Source organism: Triticum urartu, chromosome 2 (assembly GCF_003073215.2).
Source record: "Triticum urartu cultivar G1812 chromosome 2, Tu2.1, whole genome shotgun sequence".
NCBI lineage: Eukaryota > Viridiplantae > Streptophyta > Magnoliopsida > Poales > Poaceae > Triticum > Triticum urartu.
The window spans coordinates 45548970-45568172 of record NC_053023.1 but is presented as its reverse complement, the minus strand read 5'-3'; the positions used below and the strand labels follow the sequence as shown (position 1 = coordinate 45568172).

Genomic DNA, 19203 nt, shown 5'->3' with positions numbered 1-19203 from the left:
CCAGCTCCAAAACAATTCACTTTATTAAGATTAGAAGGAATAGGAAACTCAAGCGTACTCTCACTTCAGAGAAGTGCAAGCATTTGGTACAACCAGGCGTACCTAAAACAATGACTAGCTCCACACGGAATGAAAAATTGTCGAACTGAAAAGCTCCACACGAATTGAAAAATGGTCAAACTGAAGAGCTCTAGATCAATATTTCTATGGTGAGAATCTTCTTTACCTATACTTGAACTTGTCCTAAATGCATTACATGAGTAGATAATGGAGTTGGCTGGAGCATTGATGCAAACCTGAACTTACGGGACAAGGGCCTCTATCCTTCTGCGCAGGCAAGTCTGAACTGATACAAACTTCTTTTTGCTTAGCTACTAATTTTTTTATATATAGCCAGCTTTTTTAACACACACATCGAACTGTTTCTGCATTTCATTATGTATCGGTTATATAATACATATTTAACTGCTATACTAATAGTAAATTCACAAATACATGACACTTTTTTAGAACAATCTAGTAAGCATTGCATGGAATACATCAAATACTGGGAGCAATTTTAACAAGTATTTATCTAATTTTGCATGTGCACAATACCACCAAGGTTGAACTTTTTGAGTTCTGTTTTTTGAACCGCCCAACAGTAATACATGTACTGAGCGGTACATGATTATGTTGTTGAGCAGCTGATCTACCGAGACAAAAAGCACTCCTATAGTGCACACACTAAATCATGATAAAAAGTGGAAGCAAGAAGCAATCAGTAACTGCACATGCCTGCGGCCGGGATGTGGAGGCACGCCATGGCAGGGAGGTGGAGGCACGCCGTGGCCAGTTTTTTTGCTCCCAGCCTCCTGCATATATATTTTTGAACTGATGTTTTTCTGTCATTGGGCTAATATAATTTTTTCTGTAGTTCAACTCCCGTGGCCTTGCCCGACTTGCCGACCTCCAGCTCTGTGTACACCACCCTGTCATCACCGATAGCAACAAAATATTATTCTGATTCTAGATACATAATATTTTGTTTTTAATTCAAACCGACCATTTTCTTTAATTCGAACTGATCATTGTTTTTAATTCAAACTGATCATTGCTTCAAATTCAAATCAATTTTTCATTAAACTATCATGTACATTTTCTTTGTTATGAATCGATGATAGAATACATGTTAGACTGCTATACCTAATCTATTCCCAAGCACAAAACAATGCAGCAATGGAATGAGCAAAGCACAAACCAGTGCATCAATTGCCTCAATTCCATGCACTAGTTGGGCGTTTAATAACAACTATGTTCATCATAGAAACAAGTAGACTTAATATCTCCAAGTTCTGAAGTTGAACAAATGAATCATACAAAATACTGTCCAAAAATCACACTTTTCACGAAACCAAAATTCTGAACTTGCCATACAACGCCTTTTGAATTTGTCACGCGGTACTCTTTGAACTTGTGCATTTCGTTGGTGGCAGCAAGTAGCAACTAGAAGTATATAATTGTTGTACAACATCCTAAACACTGAACTTGTATCTATAGAAGGACTAGTCAGGGTCTCAGGAATCAACTAAATTTTCCACTCAAGTCTATATTCATTGGTACTGGTAGGACTCAAATGTGAGCTAATTTTCAATACCGATTCACTAAAATGGCTTCTAATTTTTTTTAAACATCTAGCTTTTGTTTTTTCAATTTGAACTTGCTTGTTTTTTTGTTCTTTAGCAATGCGAAATGAAGTAGTAAACAAGAGACGGGACGGGGGTGAGTACCTACCGATGCCGGCGGAGAAGCGCGGTGGTCTTGCCAGCAAACATGAGGCTAGCAAAGACGTGAATAACGCCAAGTTGGAAGCCGAGCTGGACGTCCTCGACCCTTAGCGGTTCCTTAGGTTGCACTGTTTCGCCACTGAAGCACAGGCGATGGAGTTGGAGTGGGGCACGCCCACGGCGGCGAGACTGAACGGCCGGGGATTGCGGCGTTGAACTGCTTGTACGCACCGGGGGGCAACAACGGCGCATCGATCCAGTGCGGGGTGACTACTTGCTCATGCAATATTTTTTTGTTTCTGTTTTTCAATGAACTTAAAGGGTTATACATTTTGAACTTATAGACATTTTTTGTTGAAAGTACGAAAACAACATAACGTCGTCGTCCTCAGCCAAAGAACACATCCATTAAAGAAAGGCTCCAGTCACCTAACATAGAATAGCACATGCAGTTCAAGATTAACTATTGATGCATGCCTTAATAAGCAAGAGCAATAGTACAATATTAGCATAATAGTAGGTAACAATAATAGTACAGGGTTAGCTATCGATGCAAGCTTTTGACAAAGAAACTCGATAGGCAGTGTGATTTTGGATGGGCGACGGCGGCGGCACATCTCAAGTGGCCAGTGGAGTGCGTTTGTGAACGGGAGAGGCCTATGAACTTTTCTGCTTTTTCTCAACTCTGAACTTTTTTGTATTCTTGTACTTGATCCTCCCCAATATTATTCAAAACTTTTTTAGTGGCTTTTTGTTGGTGAGCCCTTTCTATTTCCCTGAACCTTCACCAGGTTTCTTCTCAGTATAAAGAAAACAAGAAATAAGTGTTCTGTTCACATAGGCATTAGAACAAACACCCAGCAAGCATCATTTGTGCAAACCAGGTAAACATGACGTTTGCTTCTTTTTGCACAAATTACTTTTTGCAAAAGGAGAAATTTTATGCAAGAGTAGTGTCACTAGTACATCCATGTAAGGAATAAACTCACATTTTAAGAGCACTACCTGCTAGCATATGTGTCTGTGTGATTTAATCATTCAATGAAGATGGACCACATCCTGAATGCCTGATATTGCAGTTTATGCGACAGAAGTCCAGCTTTGACAAATGTGAGTGGCTCGGGTGTTGATACACGGGGCAAAATTCAGAATTTTGTGCTTGAGTTCAGAAAAGTAACTAGTAGTACTAACCATCGAGTGGTGCTCAGCAACGTACTCTCATCCACTATCGCTGTGGTTGTACATGATTAACCCCCCATAAAGTTCAGATGATGCTCATCGTTCAGTTCAGCATCACGCTCACGCACCTAGTAGATAGCCATCGATGCGCAGAAGGAGGAGGTAGCGACCTGCAGTAGGAGGAGACAACGACCTGCAGGTGGAAGAGGCCGTGTACTGCGGCTGAGGTTGGGAGGCAGACAGGTTGGCCACATGGAAGGCGGAGCTCAGGAGGCGGCCGCGGCTGTCTGTACTTTGGGGCGGCTGGCAGCACAGCGGTGCGTCGCGGGGGGCGGCGCGGGGGCGCGTGAAGGGGGGCGGCGCGGTGGCGCGTAGCGGGGGCGGCGTGGTGGCGTTTAGCGGGGGGCGGCGTGGTGGCGCGTAGCCGGGGTCGGCGGTGTGGAGAAGGTGCGGAGCGACGACCGTAGCCGAGGGAGAAGGTGGGGGCAGGGCGGCGCGCTGGGAAGAGGGAAGGCCACGGCGGGGCGCTGCAGGGAGGGGGAGGCCCCGGCGGCGCGCTGGGGGAGGAGGGGCCGCGGCGGCGCCCTGGGGGAGGAGGAGGCACCGGCGGTGCGCTGTGGGAGGAGAGGTCGCGGTGGCGGGCTGGTGTTGCGGATCAGGTCGGGGGACAAGGTAGCTTAGGTGGGAATTTCTCCGCTCGCTCCTTATAGGGCTGAAGGGTAACAGAATAATATTCTGTTACTAGTAACAAAATAGCCCTGTCCTATATATATATATAGGGTGGGTCTATTCTAATAACAACCTTAAGAGTCTTATTCTGCACACCAAAACTTCTTATTCTGATAACACCTCCCGAATCGCACCACAGACAGAGGCAAACGAATCCACCGACCACCACCTACACACGCATGATTCCCAGCCTCTATCACCTCCACCTTCGCCTGACACGCCCCAACCTAGCTCACTACCTCCCACGGCCGGCGTGCCCACAACCCCCTCCCACCGGCCGCCGCCGTGCCCCCACCCCTCTACCTTTCCCGACCACTGCCCCCTGTGTTGCACCTTCCCCCAACCCCACGCCCCACCTTCCACGCCGGACGCCACCCTCCCCCTCTTTCTCCCGTGCCACCCCAAACAATGGCGAGATTCGCCGCCACCAGGCCCCGGCGCGGCCTCAACCACCGGATCCGGCCACCACGGCCCCTCGGCGCGGCCTCAACCGCCGGATCCGGCCGCCACCAGCCCCCGACGCGCCTTGAAACCACCAGAATCGACCGCGACGGCCATGGGTGCGGCTGTGGAGTCCGTCTCCATCACCGACGAGCCTCCCCTCTCCTTTGGCTAGATTCCAGTGATCTCCGTGGCCTGTCTCGCGCCGGATTCGGCCGCCGGGGCCACTAGATCCGTGGCAAGTGAATCCCGTGCGTGCTAGATTCGGCTGTGGTGCGCCCCTCCACTCCATGCAGTTCTCTTCCCGTGAGGCTCGCCATTCTCGAGCTCGAGCTCCAGGGCTCCTCAATGACGACTCCGAAGCACAACCGTGGCCTCCTGGGAGGCGCCCAAGGAGGGCAACGGCAGCGCCGCCGCCGGACGGCCGGAGTCCTGCTCCTCCCCTTGTTCTCGTCCTTGTCTGTGTTCAGGCGCGCCTATCAGTGACGGCCGCTGCGTGCGTCACGTGCAGTTCGGCCCATGAGGATGAGAAGTATGTCCCACGGGGCATCGCAGTACTGGGTGAATCTCGTGCTCGTGCGTGCAGTCCACTGTTGGGACGGCGGGTATTGCAGTGTGAAGGAGTGCGGCGTGCAGCTCGCCCGGGCATGCGAGCCATGACGCTCACCTGCAGGATGCAGCTCTCTCCTCCACTCCTTCTTGTTCGCCATAGGGTGGTTGGCGGCATCCTTTTTTAGTAAGTCAAAGTTCATCATGCAGTACACTAGCTGTCTGTAAAAATGGTACCTCATTATACTTTGTTATTCACACATGCAGTCCACTCACTATTTCTCTTCGGTTCATTTTTTGTTGTTTTCTTAGGATGGAGAACATACAAAGGTGGACGACGTCCAGGGATGTAATTCTCTACCTGTGGAGTATGTGTGTGTGTGTGTTGAGCAGGTTACTATTTTTGTTGTAGTCCATGCGCTCGACGCGAGTAGTGGCGCGGCAATGCACTTCGTCATCGTGTGAAGTTCCCTGTGTCGCCATTGCAGTGTGGTTGCCCGTCTTTTTATAAGTAAACTTTGAAGCTCACTTTGTTGTCTCATGCAGTTTGCTATAATACTCCTCCACAGTTCGCTTGGTAAATATATCTCAATGAAGTTCGCTTTTCATTATATGTAGTTCACTCGCTCAGTCCCCGTGGTCCACTCGCGCGGTCTACGCACATAAAAAAATTGAGTTTGGAAAAAACTCACGTGGTTCACTTTCGGTAGTGTCGCGGCCCGTTTACGGTAGTCTCGAGGTTCACTTTTCGTAGTATTGCGGTTTACGAATGCTCGACATGAAGTGCACTCCGCCTCATTTGCGAAAATTTATGTGCCACAAAAAAAGAAAATTTACGTCCCACAAAAAAAACCATGCAGTGCACTTGCCCATCTAATGACGTGCGGTATTCCGTCTGAAGCACTGCGTTCTTCTTTCCCCGTCCAAAAAAAATACGTCTAAACAAAAAGAAACCATGCAGTGCCCTTGACCATCTAATGAAGTGCGGTATTTCGTCTGAAGCAGTGCGTTCTTCTGTCCGATGCAGTAAATATGACGATTTTGGTCTCGCGAAGAACAGAGTGTCCGCTTTTCGGTAAAATCAAAACTGCTCTTAAACCGTAAGGTATTAGAGAGAGTGTTCTACATGAAAAAGTTGCGTCTCGTCGATATCTTTCCAACAGCGTATGATTTGAATTATTCTGACCAGCCGTTCGTAAAAAATTCGCGAAAAAATAGCCGCTGCCTCTCGAAGTCAGCCGCACGATTTTCAAAATTAACAAAAATCCGTAAGGAATCTCAAAACCATTTCAACATATGAAAGTTGCGCCTTGTCCGTATCTTTCCAACGGCGTATCATATGTCTCGTTTCGACAAACGGTTAGAAAACTGGAGCAAAAACAGTACCGAAAATTTCAAAAAATTTGAAAAAATAGAGTTCCGCGATTTAGTAAATTTGAAACTGCTCTTAAACCGTAATGAATTAGAGCGCGCTATTCGTCACCCTGGATGAGGAATAGTTATTCTTCACCCCCTCTATTTTACCATCAATGCATCGTAATTTTACGTTTCGTAAGTTTTGTCTTATTTCCGACGCAAAAAGAGACCGTAAAAAAATATATAATCGCCGTAAAAAATATTTTATGTTATGTAAAATTACAAACGTAAAAACATAGTCTAAAATACACATAAACTGTAAATTTTCTTGTCTTATGACCTATATTTTTATTTTTTTATGTCAAATTTTACGTAGTGAATCAATAGAAATGTAACTATTTGAATTCCAAACATAATTTAATTATGAAATGATCGTAAGATTACCTTAGGTGAAGAATAACTTATTCTACACCCTGGATGATGAATAGTAACACTATATATATATATATATGGTGGGTCTATTCTAATAACACCCATTAAGACCTTATTCTGGTAACACCTAACATCCCACCCCCATCACCGATCGAACAAAACCACCCACCACCCACCTCCCGCATGAACACAGCCCCACTCCACCTCCACCTTCTTCCGCGCTCCCCGCACCTGGGGTATCAGCCTCCTTCCCCCGACCTCCTTCCTTGCGCGTCGCCGCGCTGCCGTGACCCTGCCTCCACAGGACACCACACCACCATTACCTGCCGCCGCCCACCACCACCTACCGGGATCTGGCCGGCAATCACGGGATCGATCCCGACCACCACGGCTCCCCACCACACCACCACCTCCGCCTCCACCTCCTGTCCCGCACACCCCAAAATCCCGGCCACTGCCGCCCCGCCTCCTCCTCCTGCTGCCCGGCGCGGCCCTACTCCCACCTGGCGTCGCCCCGCCTCCTCTCCCGCCCGACACGGCCCCGCCTCATCCTCCTCCCGCCTAGCGCGGTCCTCCTTCCACCTGGCGCCCCCACCTGCTCCTCTTGGCCGGCGTGCCTCCGTCCCATAGCGCCGCCCTGGCGATGGCCCCGGCCCCGCCCCACTCCAGCCACGGCAGTTTTTTCTACTGCTGTGAGTGTGTGTGTGTGTGCAGTCCACCGGCCCCATCCTCTGCTTCAGATCCCGTGAACCTTCTGATGCAGTTCGTCGCACCAACCCCCTGCAGCTCTCTCCTCCCCAAATCCATGGATCTCGCACTGGATCCGGGTTCTTTCCTCATGCATCGTCCTCTTCTCCCATAGATCGAGCGAGTTCGAGGTGTGCCACCCCCCGCCGTGGTCCTGCCTACTTCCCCTCCTTCCCTGCTACACCTGCAGGGCGTTGGTCACAGGATCTGAATCCCCCTGTTTGCAGCTCCTTTGATTCTTTTTTGCTGCTCGCTAAGTATTATTTTGAAGTTCAGTGAGATCCATGCGCGCTGGATCACGCGTTGTCGACCCTCCTGCATGCCTCCTCGCACGCGAAGTGTTGCGCTGTGTAGGGAGGCGTCTACACCAGCGTCGGCGCCCATTCCTGCGGCAGTAAGCGGCTCCATGCTGCTCTCCCTCCACTCCTCTCCACGGTAGCAAGCAGTCCCCCTGAGCGGCGCGTGCAGCTGACGGCGCTCTAGCTATGCAGTTCACTATCGAGTAGCAGGGAGACGCCAGCTACCTTCTGTCAACAAGTGCAGCTGGTAGCAACGCCCTGCAGAAATGAAGACGGCGACGACACCATGGCGAGCAGAGGAGAGCCTCCACCCCGAGCGCCCGTGCAAAATTGTTGATAAAAAGTGGTATCCCCGACTGTGTTTGCGCAGTGCGGAGCGCCTCTGTCTTCAATTCAGTGGTTTCAATTTTGTTTTTTGTTTGTAGTCCTAAAGTGCAGTTCGCTTCTGGGAGAGCTCCAGCGCTCATTTTGTTGTGCGACGGGTGTGTACATGTCTGTATGCATGATTTTGTTGCAGTTCGAGCATTGCGTTCATGCGGTTTTGTGGTGGTGCGCTTGAAGTGCAGTGCGTGCTCGGTGGAAGTGCTTTGTCGTTCACTCTAGAAAAATGTTGGTGCAGTACATTTGACTTGTCTCAGCAGTCAGGACGCATTCATAAAAAAATTAGAATAAAAAACGAAAAAATATATTGCAGCTCACTAATCTAAACCATGCAAACTTCAAAAGGCGTTTTGGAAAAAATGTCCGTACACTAGCTTCGGTAATTCAGTTCGGACATATTTATAAAAATAGTAGTTTGAAAATGACAAAAAAAAGCCACGCAGCCCACTCCGATTTCTGTTGTGCTTTACTTTATCTTTGATGTGCACTGCACTCATCCCGCAAGGTGTTTCATGTTTCATAAAAAGTTAGAAAAATGCCGAAAGGAATGATGAAGTTCACTTGCCCGTCTAATGCAGTGCAGTTTTTCATCTGAAGCAGTACTGTCGGCCGTCTAATGTTGATCATCACGTAAATACAGAAAAATATTACGGAAATAACAACAAAAAGTAATGCGGTTCACTTCTTGATAGTGTTGTGGTTCATTTACACCCGATGTGAAGTGCACTCTACATTCTCGTCCTTGAAAAAATTACGTTTGAATAAAAGAAACAATTCAGTTCTCTTACCAGTCTGATGCAGTGCGGTTTTCAGTCGGATGCAGTAAATATGATGATTTAGGTGTCGCGAAAAACAGAGTGTCCGCATTTCGGTAAATTTGAAATTCCTCTTAAACCGTAAAGAATTACAGAGAGTGTTCTACATGAAAAAGTTGCGTCTCGTCGATATCTTTCCAACAGCGTATGATTTGAATTATTCTGACCAGCCGTTCGTAAAAATTTCGCGAAAAAACAGCCGCTGCCTCTCGAAGTCAGTCGCACAATTTTCAAAATTAACTAAAATCCGTAAGGAATCTCAAAACCATTTCAACATATGAAAGTTGCGCCTTGTCCGTAACTTTCCAACGGCGTATCATATATCTTGTTTCGACAAACGGTTAGAAAACTGGAGCAAAAACAGTACCGAAAATTTCAAAAAATTTGAAAAACAGAGTTCCGCGATTTAGTAAATTTGAAACTGCTCTTAAACCGTAATGAATTAGAGAAAGATTTATATATGAAAAAGATGCGCCTCGACGATATCTATCCAACGGCGTATCATTTGCTTCATTCCAACAAGCGGTTTAGAAAAAAAACACAAAAAAAACGCTCGCTGCCACTCGTCATCCGCCGCATTATTTTCAAAACTGCTCTTAAACCGTGTGGAATCTCGAAAAGTGTTCAACATGTCGAAGTTGCGCCTAATCCATAGCTTTTCAATGGTATATTACACGCCTCATTGCGATAAACGGTTAAAAATTAGAGCAAAAACAGTACCGAAAAAATAACGCGTGCAGTTTTTTCCGACGAGAAGTTCACTAATCTCTATTGCAGTGCTCGTCTTTAAAATGATGCAGTGCGCTTCTGTTGAGCGTGCAGTGCCGAAGTGGTGTGCAGAATAGTTATTCTGCTAATATTAGCAGAATAGACCGTCTATATAAATGATTGTGTACTCCTGGGAGTACGTACTCCCGCTCCTCATATACCACATAGATGAATCTTTTATATTTTTTTATTATTTTTAATATATTCATTAGTAATTATTAGATACCCCAAAATGAGTTTCATGAAAAAATTCATGTGAGTCTATGTATTTTTAAATATTTACGTATATACTGATGTGTTTGTACGTGAAAAGGTATATTTCAAAAAATACGTTGCAGATGATATTTTTTCAACTAAAATCATATTGGGGTATTTTAGAATATTTAATGAAGTATATTGAGAATAATAAAGAGATACAATTAATGCGTATATGAGGTATATTGAGGATGGGAGTACATACTACCAAGAGTACAGAAAAGGAGTCATATATTTGATTCATTGATTTCCTTTCATTTCCGCTCATATTGTAGTATATGATTCATGCAGGAGATAGAAAAAGGATCGTGCTGCATTGATTTTTTTCTCATTGTTATCGCATATTTGCGTCCCACTGCATGCGTATTAAAGATGTTGTATGCTTTAATAGTACTGCTTTTATCACACAAAGTAAAGCTGTTGTATGCTCTTGCATGCGCTAGATATCCATGGGATTAACTTTTGCAGCATTAAAGTTGCATCACATTGATCATTCATACTATATAAATGAAGACCATCGGGTACTGGCTGGACAGAACCTCCATCGCCATCTTCTTCCTCGGTCGTGTAGGTGTGCCTAGCTTCAGCAATGGCATTCTTGACAAATCTCATACTACTGCCACTTCTCTTGCTCGCCAACTTCTCTCCTACACCTTCACTGTGCTATGTTAGTCCATATGCTGCAAGGGTACATCAGAGTGCTACACAAACATCTGCTTACCACACTTACATTGTGCTCGTTGAGCCACCTCCCCCAGGTGTCGACGAAGAGGGGCATCGTCGGTGGTACGAAACTTTCTTGCCGAGCTCACACATCGGTGAATCTGGGGAGCCACGTCTCCTCCACTCCTACACCGAGGTGTTTAGTGGCTTCACGGCGAAGCTCACGGAGGCTGAGCTCGATGTGGTCGCCAAGAATCCCAGGTTTGTGCGCGCGTTCCCAGACCAAACGCTGCAACTCATGACCACACACACACCGGAGTTTCTCGGACTGAAGAATGGCACCGGATTTTGGAGCGATGCAGGCTACGGGAAGGGAGTGATTGTCGGTCTACTCGACACCGGGATCTATGCATCACACCCTTCGTTCGACGATCATGGTGTCCCACCACCCCCGATGAAGTGGAAGGGCTCATGCAAGGCGGTCAGGTGCAACAACAAGCTCATCGGTGCCAAATCAGTTGTTGGAGATGATGGCTCGTACGATTACGACGGGCATGGAACACACACCTCATCCATTGCCACCGGGAACTTCGTCACCGGTGCGTCAGACCATGGAGTGGGCACGGGCACTGCTTCTGGAATTGCTCCAGGTGCCCACATCGCCATGTACAAGGTGTGCACCAATAGGGGCTGCAAAGTATCCATCATAATGGCCGGCATGGACGCGGCCATCAAGGATGGGGTGGACGTGCTCTCGCTGTCTCTCGGTAGCCGAACCACTGTCAGCTTCATAAATGACCCCATCGCCATCGGTGCATTCAGCGCAATATCCAAGGGCATCATTGTGGTGTGTGCGGCTGGCAACAGAGGTCCCACTCCACGATCGATCACAAACGATGCGCCGTGGTTGCTCACGGTTGCTGCCGGCTCGGTGGACCGGAGATTCGACGCTGGCGTGCATCTCGGCAACGGCAAGCGCATCGACGGGGAAGCACTTACCAAGGTGACAAAGCCAACCTCAAACCCGTACCCTCTCCTCTACTCCGAGGAACATCGTTTCTGCCAGAATGAGGATCACGGTTTCGTTGCTGGGAAAGTAATTGTTTGCCAGGCCACGACACCAGCGAATCAGTATTCTGACATTGCGAGGCTAATGGCTGCCGGTGCGGCTGGCGTGGTGCTTTTCAATAATCAAGCCGCCGGCTACACCATTGCTCTTCATGACTACAAGGCGGGGGTGGTGCAGGTGACCTCTGCCGATGGCATCACCATTGCAGCTTACGCGAAGTCAGCAACGAACGGTGCCGTGGCAACTTTCACATACAACAACACAGTGTTGGGTGTTCGTCCGAGCCCGGTCGTTGCGTCATTCTCTTCCAGGGGTCCAAGCTATATCGCCCCCGGCGTGCTCAAGCCAGACATTCTTGCGCCCGGGCTCAACATCCTTGCGGCATGGCCAGGACCTTCTTTCAAAATCATATCAGGTACGTCCATGGCAACGCCACATGTCAGCGGTGTTGCGGCTCTTATCAAAAGCTTGCATCCTGACTGGTCACCGGCTGCCATCAAGTCGGCCATCTTGACAACCTCGGACGTTGTCAACAACATCGGCGACTCGATCTTGAACGAGAGGCATGGTAAAGCCAGTGCCTACGATAGAGGTGCCGGCCATGTGAACCCCGCGAGAGCCGCCGACCCTGGTCTGGTGTACGACCTCGGCGCGACTGACTATGCAGGCTACATCTGCTGGCTCTTCGGCGACGAAGGCTTGCGGACCATTGTACGCAACTCGAGCTTGACATGCGTGAAGCTGCCCAAGGTCAAGGACGTTCAGCTCAACTACCCTACTCTAACTGTGCCGTTAGCATCAACGCCTTTCACCGTGACCCGGGCAGTGACGAACGTCGGGCCGGCACATTCTACTTACGCCGTCAAGGTAGACTCACCAAGCTCTATGAAAGTGTGTGTCTCCCCAAAGACACTAGTGTTCTCCAAGGCTGGAGAAAAGAAGACGTTCAGCGTGACAGTGATCTGCCAAGGCGTGGGTGCATCGGAAACCTTTGTGGAGGGAAGCTTGAGCTGGGTGTCGAAGAAGCATGTTGTGCGTAGTCCCATTGTCGCCGTCCGTGGAGCAGGAGATCATGCTCCCGCTCCATCACCATGAACGATGTCCATGCCCTGAGATTTCAGGCTTAGTGTTTTTTTGTGTCAGATCAAACATGGCAATGGAATAAGATTTGTGTGATTGTGTCGTCTCAGTTTGTTTTTCTAATAAAAGTTTTACTAAGAACTTCAGAATCTTGTGACATTCTGTTGTTGTTTAACCCTTATAACCTCTTGTCGGATAAGGAACAGTACAAACAAGTGAAATATAGGCTCAGTTGTGTGTGTAGAGCACGGACAATCTGTAGTTAAACTCTCAAGACTGCTGAGGCACAACAATCACCCTGTAGGCTCTTGAATTTTCAAACCGAACCGAAAACTTCCTATTTGACACCTTTCCGACTTTCAGCTTTGATTAAAGTCAAGTTTCTACCGATTTACTGAACTTGTGCTTCAACCCAAACATTTAACAGGGAGAAAGATGGGCTAATGCGGCAAATTTTTCTCAAGTGGCTTGTCACATCCCAAAATGACACGCTGATTTGGATCCATGTCAGCAAAACCAGTATTCGGACTGCTTGAATGTTTGAGCGGATAGAATGGACTAAAGCTATTAGCCGTTCTGGTCTTGTATGTTGGACACAAATAGGGTTCAGGACAACTCCTGCATAGTGGTTAGATACCACTCATCAAAGAAAGAGGAGCTGATTGAATCCTAAAGATTTCACAGTAGCTGGTTTGAATTGACTAAAGGGCCTTCAATGTAGATGACACCTCTACATTGCTGAACCACACACAACAGGACTGCATAAATATATGTGTTAAGAAGACAGCAAGTAGTAGAAACTGAACATCCATCCACTAATAAGGCCAGTAAAATGCCACTCGATCATCAGTACTAATACACTAATAGATCATTAAGTCTTTAGCACAGTCACACCAAGAAAAGGTGCTGAAAATAGCCGTTTCAATTTGGTGATCAGTTCGACCTCACCTGATCTCATTTCTGTCACTACTACTATATTGACATTTATGACATGATACCTGTTAGATGTGTATAGTCTCTTTTCGGTATATCCCCATTGTATAAGGGGTTTACTGCACTTTACCACACATGTATATGTATTGGCCTTTGGCCCTCAGTAAAGTCAGATGCCATTCATCCAACATGGTATCAGATGTTAGGTTCCCTTCTCTCCTGCACGCTGCAACTCCGTGCTGGCTCCTCCCCCGATTCGCCCACTGCCAGGTCCGGCTCTTCTTGCCGCGGATCCGGCCGTCTCGGCTCTCCTCTCCGCGAATCCGTCCGTCCCAGACCTTCTCGCTGCGGCTCCGGCCGTTCTGGCCCTCCTCTCGACGAATCCGTCCGCCCCGGAACTCCTGCCGCCGGGCCGCTGTTGCTCCCCTGCTCCGTTTCGGCTTCGCTCGAGGCTGGCCGCCGCTCGAGTTCTCCGCGCGGGGGCTGTTCCATCGGGCCTGCTCAGCTCGAGTTCTGCTTCGAGCGGGGCTGCTGCTCTGCTTCGAGCGGGGGGTCCCCAACCCGCCTGCTCTGCTTCGCGCGGGGGTCCCCAACCTGCCCGCTCTGCTCGAGCTCGAGCCGCTGACCCCGCTCGCCTCGATTGCCCGAGCGAGGGCGTGAGTGAGCGCCGAGCGCTCGTGTTTCTCTCGATCCCGATCCCGATTGGGTTTTCCTGTACACGTTGACTTCAAAAGAGAGAGAGAGAAGGCAGAAACAGCATAAAGGGATACCTCAGTATGTCATCTTCGGGCTATGTGGCTGTTCCTCGCTGCTCGGTGATCTTTGATGGCACCAACTATGATGAGTTCGCCGGTTTCATGCGTATTCATATGCGCGGTCTTCTGTTGTGGGGTGTTCTCTCTGACGAGGTACCCTGTCCGCCGTGCCCTGTTGCTCCGGTGGCGCCTGTTCCGCCAGTACCGCCGGTGATTGCTGCTGGTGCTTCTCAGGCTGATCGGGATGCAGCCAAGACTCTTGATGATGTTGCAGTTGATACTTATGATCAGCAGGTATCTGCCTATTCTGATGCTCTTTCTGTCTACCGGGATGATCTGTCTGCTTACACTTAGTGGTGCAATGATGATGCTCGAGCAGCTGCTGTTCTCACTGCGAGTGTTCTCCCTCAGTTTGCTTCGGAGTTCATGGGACTTGGCACAGTTGCAGCGATGTGGTCTTATCTGTGTCAGCGCTATCAGCCCTCTGGTGATGCTCTCTACCTATCTGTGGTGCGTCAGGAGCATGCACTTCAGCAAGGTGATTCTTCTGTTGATGAGTTCTATTCACAGTGCTCTGCCATCTGGCGCCAGCTTGACTCTCTTCGGACAGTTGTTTGTGGAACCTGTCATTGCTGTCAGACTACTCAGTCTGATCTGGAGTTTCAGCGGGTTCATGAGTTCTTATCTCGTCTCCGGTCTAAGTTTGAGCCTCGACGTGCTCACTTGCTTGCTCGTGGTCGTGTTCCTATCTCGGAGGTACTTGCCGAGCTTCGTGCTGAGGAGACTCGCCTTCGCTCTGCTGGGTTGCTTCTGATTCCGTCAGTGCTGGCCGCCCGAGCTCCTGTGACGTCTGCTCGCCTCACTGCTCCGCCGCTCCTGCCTACTCCTCCAGGGGGGGGGTCAACCGTCCTCCTTATGCTGAGAAGGGCACGTCGTGCCGTGACACCTTCTGTGGTTACTGCTCCCGGTCAGGTCACCCAGAGTCTGATTGTCGCCAGAAGAAGCGAGACCAGAGGCGCTCCCCTTCTAGTGGGACTCTTGTGTCTTCCTCGACTCCGTCCCTCACTGATCAGGACATTGTACGCCTCAAGCGTCTACTTGGTTCATCCAGCTCCTCGTCGACTGGTTCTGTTGCTGCAGTGACTGCATCCCCTTCATCACCATCGCGGCCACCTATACAGTCATGTACATCCTCGTGGGTTCTTGATTCTGGAGCTTCTTTTCATATGTCTCCTGATTCTTCCGCGCTGTCTTCTCTTCGACCTCTTGATGAGCCTGTTAATGTTCTTACCGCCGATGACACACCTCTCCCTGTTGCTAGTCGTGGTATTCTTTCCACTCCTTCCTTTTCGGTTCCGAGTGTTTCACATGTTCCTCGTCTTATCATGAATTTTTTTTTGCTGCCCAACTTACTGATTCTGGTTGTCGTGTCATTCTTGATACCGACTCTTGCTCTATTCAGGATCGTCGCACCAAGGCTTTGGTTGGTGCTGGCCCTCGGCGCCGTGAGTCAGAGGGTCTTTGGGAGGCCGACTGGCTTTGTGCTCCTTCCGTTGCCACCACTTCTGCCAGCTCCCATGCTCTTGCTGCCTCTTCGTCTGCATCCTTCCAACAGTGGCATCATCGCCTTGGTCACCTCTGTGGCTCTCGCTTGTCTTCTTTAGTCCGTCAGGGCCTCTTAGGGTCTGTATCTGGAGATGTTTCTTTACATTGTAATGGTTGCAAACTGGGCAAACAGACGCAGTTACCTTATCCCACCAGTGAGTCGGTATCTCGGCGTCATTTTGACTTAGTTCATTTTGATGTTTGGGGTCCTGCTCCCTTTGATTCGAAAGGTGGTCATCGCTACTATGTCCTGTTTATTGATGATTTCTCTCGCTACACTTGGCTCTACTTCATGAAATCTCGTGGTGAGGTTCTCTCTATATACAAACGATTTGCTGCCATGATTCACACCCAGTTTTTCATGCCCATTCGTACTTTTCGTGCTGACTCCGCTGGAGAGTTTATCTCCCAGCTGTTGCATGGTTTTCTCGCGGAACAGGGTACTCTTGCCCAGTTCTCTTGTCCTGGTGCTCATGCTCAGAATGGTGTTGCTGAACGTAAGCATCGTCATTTGCTTGAGACCGCTTGTGCGATGATGATTGCTGCTTCTCTTCCACCCCATTTTTGGGCTGAGACTGTTTCTGCATCCACCTATCTCATCAACATTCAGCCATCGACTGCCTTGCAGGGTGGTATTCCTCTGGAATGCCTCACTGGTTGCTTTCCTGACTACTCCGCTCTCCGTATGTTTGGCTGCGTATGCTATGTTCTTCTTGCCCCCCGAGAACGCACCAAACTGTCTGCTCAGTCGGTTGAGTGTATTTTTCTTGGTTACAGTGATGAGTACAAGGGCTATCGATGTTGGGATCCTGTGGGTCGTCGCCTGCGCATCTCGCGTGATGTGACTTTTGACGAGTCTTGTTCCTACTACCCACGTCCTTCTTCCTCGAGTTTCTCTGTGGATGATCTCTCTTTCCTTCTCCTTCCCGATACACCTTGCTATGTGCCTTCTGTGTCATCTCTTCCTCCACCATTCCTCATTCCTTCTCCTTCACCACCGACCCCACCTTCTCCATCCTTCTCATCCACCTTCTCGCCATCATCCCCAGTTTGTCGCCCTCTCTCATCGTCCCCTCTCCACTATACTCGTCGCCCTCGTCCTGAAGATGCCTCCTCTGACGTGTCTTCCACCTCTGGTGCACCTCTTCTCACGCCTCCCCCGGTTCACAATCTCCGGGCTCGGCCTCGCCCCCCGCCTGATCGCTACTCTCCTGATCGGTATGGTCTCTCTGTCATTGCTGAGCCCACTTCCTATCGGACTGCCATGACTCAACCTGAATGGCAGCTTGCGATGGCCGAAGAACTTGCTGCCCTTGAGCGCTCTGGCACATGGGAGCAGGTTTCCCTCCCTTCTGGTGTTCGTCCCATCACCTGCAAGTGGGTCTACAAGGTTAAGACTCGCTCCGATGGTTCTCTTGAGCGCTACAAAGCTCGTCTTGTGGCTCGTGGTTTTCAGCAGGAATAGGGACGCGACTATGATGAGACATTCACTCCTGTGGCTCACATGACCACTGTCCGCACTCTCCCTGCTGTGGCTTCTGTTCGTCAGTGGTCTATCTCTCAACTTGATGTCCAGAACGCTTTTCTCAATGGCGAGCTGCGTGAGGAGGTTTACATGCAGCCCCCACCGGGGTATTATGCTCCTGACGGTATGGTCTGTCGACTTCGGCGCTCCCTCTATGGTCTTAAACAGGACCCTCGTGCTTGGTTTGAGCGTTTTTCCTCTGTGGTGACTGTCGCTGGTTTCTTGCCAAGTGATCATGATCCCGCGTTGTTTGTTCACACGTCTCCTCGTGGTCGTACCCTTCTTCTTCTTTATGTTGATGACATGATCATCACTGGTGACGACTCTGACTACATTGCCTTTGTTAAGGCTCGCCTTCATGACCAGTTCCTCATGACTGATCTTGGTCCTCTTTGCTTTTTTCTTGGGATTGAGATCTCCTCGACCTCTAATGGCTTCTACATCTCTCAAGAGAAATATATTCAGGATCTTCTTGCTCGAGCTGCTCTCAGTGATGACCGCACTGTTGTGACTCCTATGGAGCTCAACGTTCAGCTTCGTGCCTCTGATGGTGACCCTCTTCCTAATCCCACTCGCTATCGTCACCTTGTTGGTAGCCTTGTCTATCTTGCTATTACACGTCCTGACATCTCCTATCTCGTTCACATCCTGAGTCAGTTTGTTTCAGCCCCCACCTCTGTCCATTATAGTCACCTTCTCCGTGTTCTACGATATCTTCGTGGCACGATCTCTCAACGTCTTTTCTTTCCCTGCTCCAGTTCTCTTGAGTTCCAGGCTTACTCTGATGCTACCTGGGCTAGTGATCCCTCTGATCGACGCTCACTGTCTGCTTACTGTGTCTTTCTTGATGGCTCTCTTATTGCCTGGAAGACCAAGAAACAGACTGCAGTTTTCCGCTCGAGTACAGAGGCTGAGCTGCGTGCCATGGCTATGTTGACAGCTGAGGTGATCTGGTTATGATGGTTACTTGAGGATTTTGGTGTGTCTGCTACTACCTCGACTCCCTTACTGTCAGACAGTACTGGTGCTATCAGTATTGCGCGTGACCCGGTGAAGCACGAGCTCACCAAGCACATCGGTGTGGATGCCCACTTTGTGCGTGCTGCTGTCCAGGATCAGACTCTCGCTCTTCACTACGTGCCCTCTGAGTTACAGTTGGCTGACTTCTTCACGAAGGCACAGACTCGAGCGCAGCATACCTTTTTCCTCCCCAAACTCAGTGTTGTTGATCCACCATGAGTTTGAGGGGGGGGGGGTGTTAGATGTGTATAGTCTCTTTTCGGTATATCCCCATTGTATAAGGGGTTTACTGCACTTTACCACACATGTATATGTATTGGCCTTTGGCCCTCAGTAAAGTCAGTTGCCATTCATCCGACAATACCTATACTATATATCACGGGCATTGATCTATATCATGTTAAATTTGAGTCTTTCATAGAAAAGCGATCTCAGTGGATTGGTATTTCCTTATCGTTCCAAGCGAGATCATTGTGTATCAGCATGCACATGTCTGGTCTCCCACATGAGTATTAGCAGAGAGGACAATCTTAAGCGCCTCTTGCACGACTCCCGCGCACAGGCGATTAGGGTTCCCCTGCCTTCATTGACGCCACCGCCGGTCTGCCTCGCCAAGGCTGGAGAAAAGAAGACGTTCAAGGTGTCAGCGAACTGCCAAGGCGTGGGTGCACCAGGAATCTTTGTGGAGGGAAGCTTGAGCTGGGCGTTGAAGAAGCGTGTTGTGCGCAGTCTCATTGTCGGGGGGCAACTACTATAGAATCTGAGCCTACTGTGAAAGAATAGAAAAAATGAGTTTGGACCATTGGATGGCATATTGATCGCTCAGATTCGGGTGG

The 19203-nt window shown here is 49.0% G+C and overlaps 1 protein-coding gene across 1 annotated transcript; it reads left to right on the top strand.

The window, feature by feature from the left end:
• Positions 1–10270: 10270 nt before the first annotated feature.
• Positions 10271–12618, top strand: LOC125535569 (subtilisin-like protease 4). Its single transcript, XM_048698636.1, has one exon. The coding sequence runs from the start codon at positions 10307–10309 to the stop codon at positions 12542–12544; it is 2238 nt and encodes a 745-aa protein (XP_048554593.1). The 5' UTR covers positions 10271–10306; the 3' UTR covers positions 12545–12618.
• Positions 12619–19203: the final 6585 nt, after the last annotated feature.

Bases quoted from the DNA above. Each gene is read 5' to 3' on its own strand.
- LOC125535569 (XM_048698636.1), top strand. From the start codon at position 10,307: ATGGCATTCTTGACAAATCTCATACTACTGCCACTTCTCTTGCTCGCC.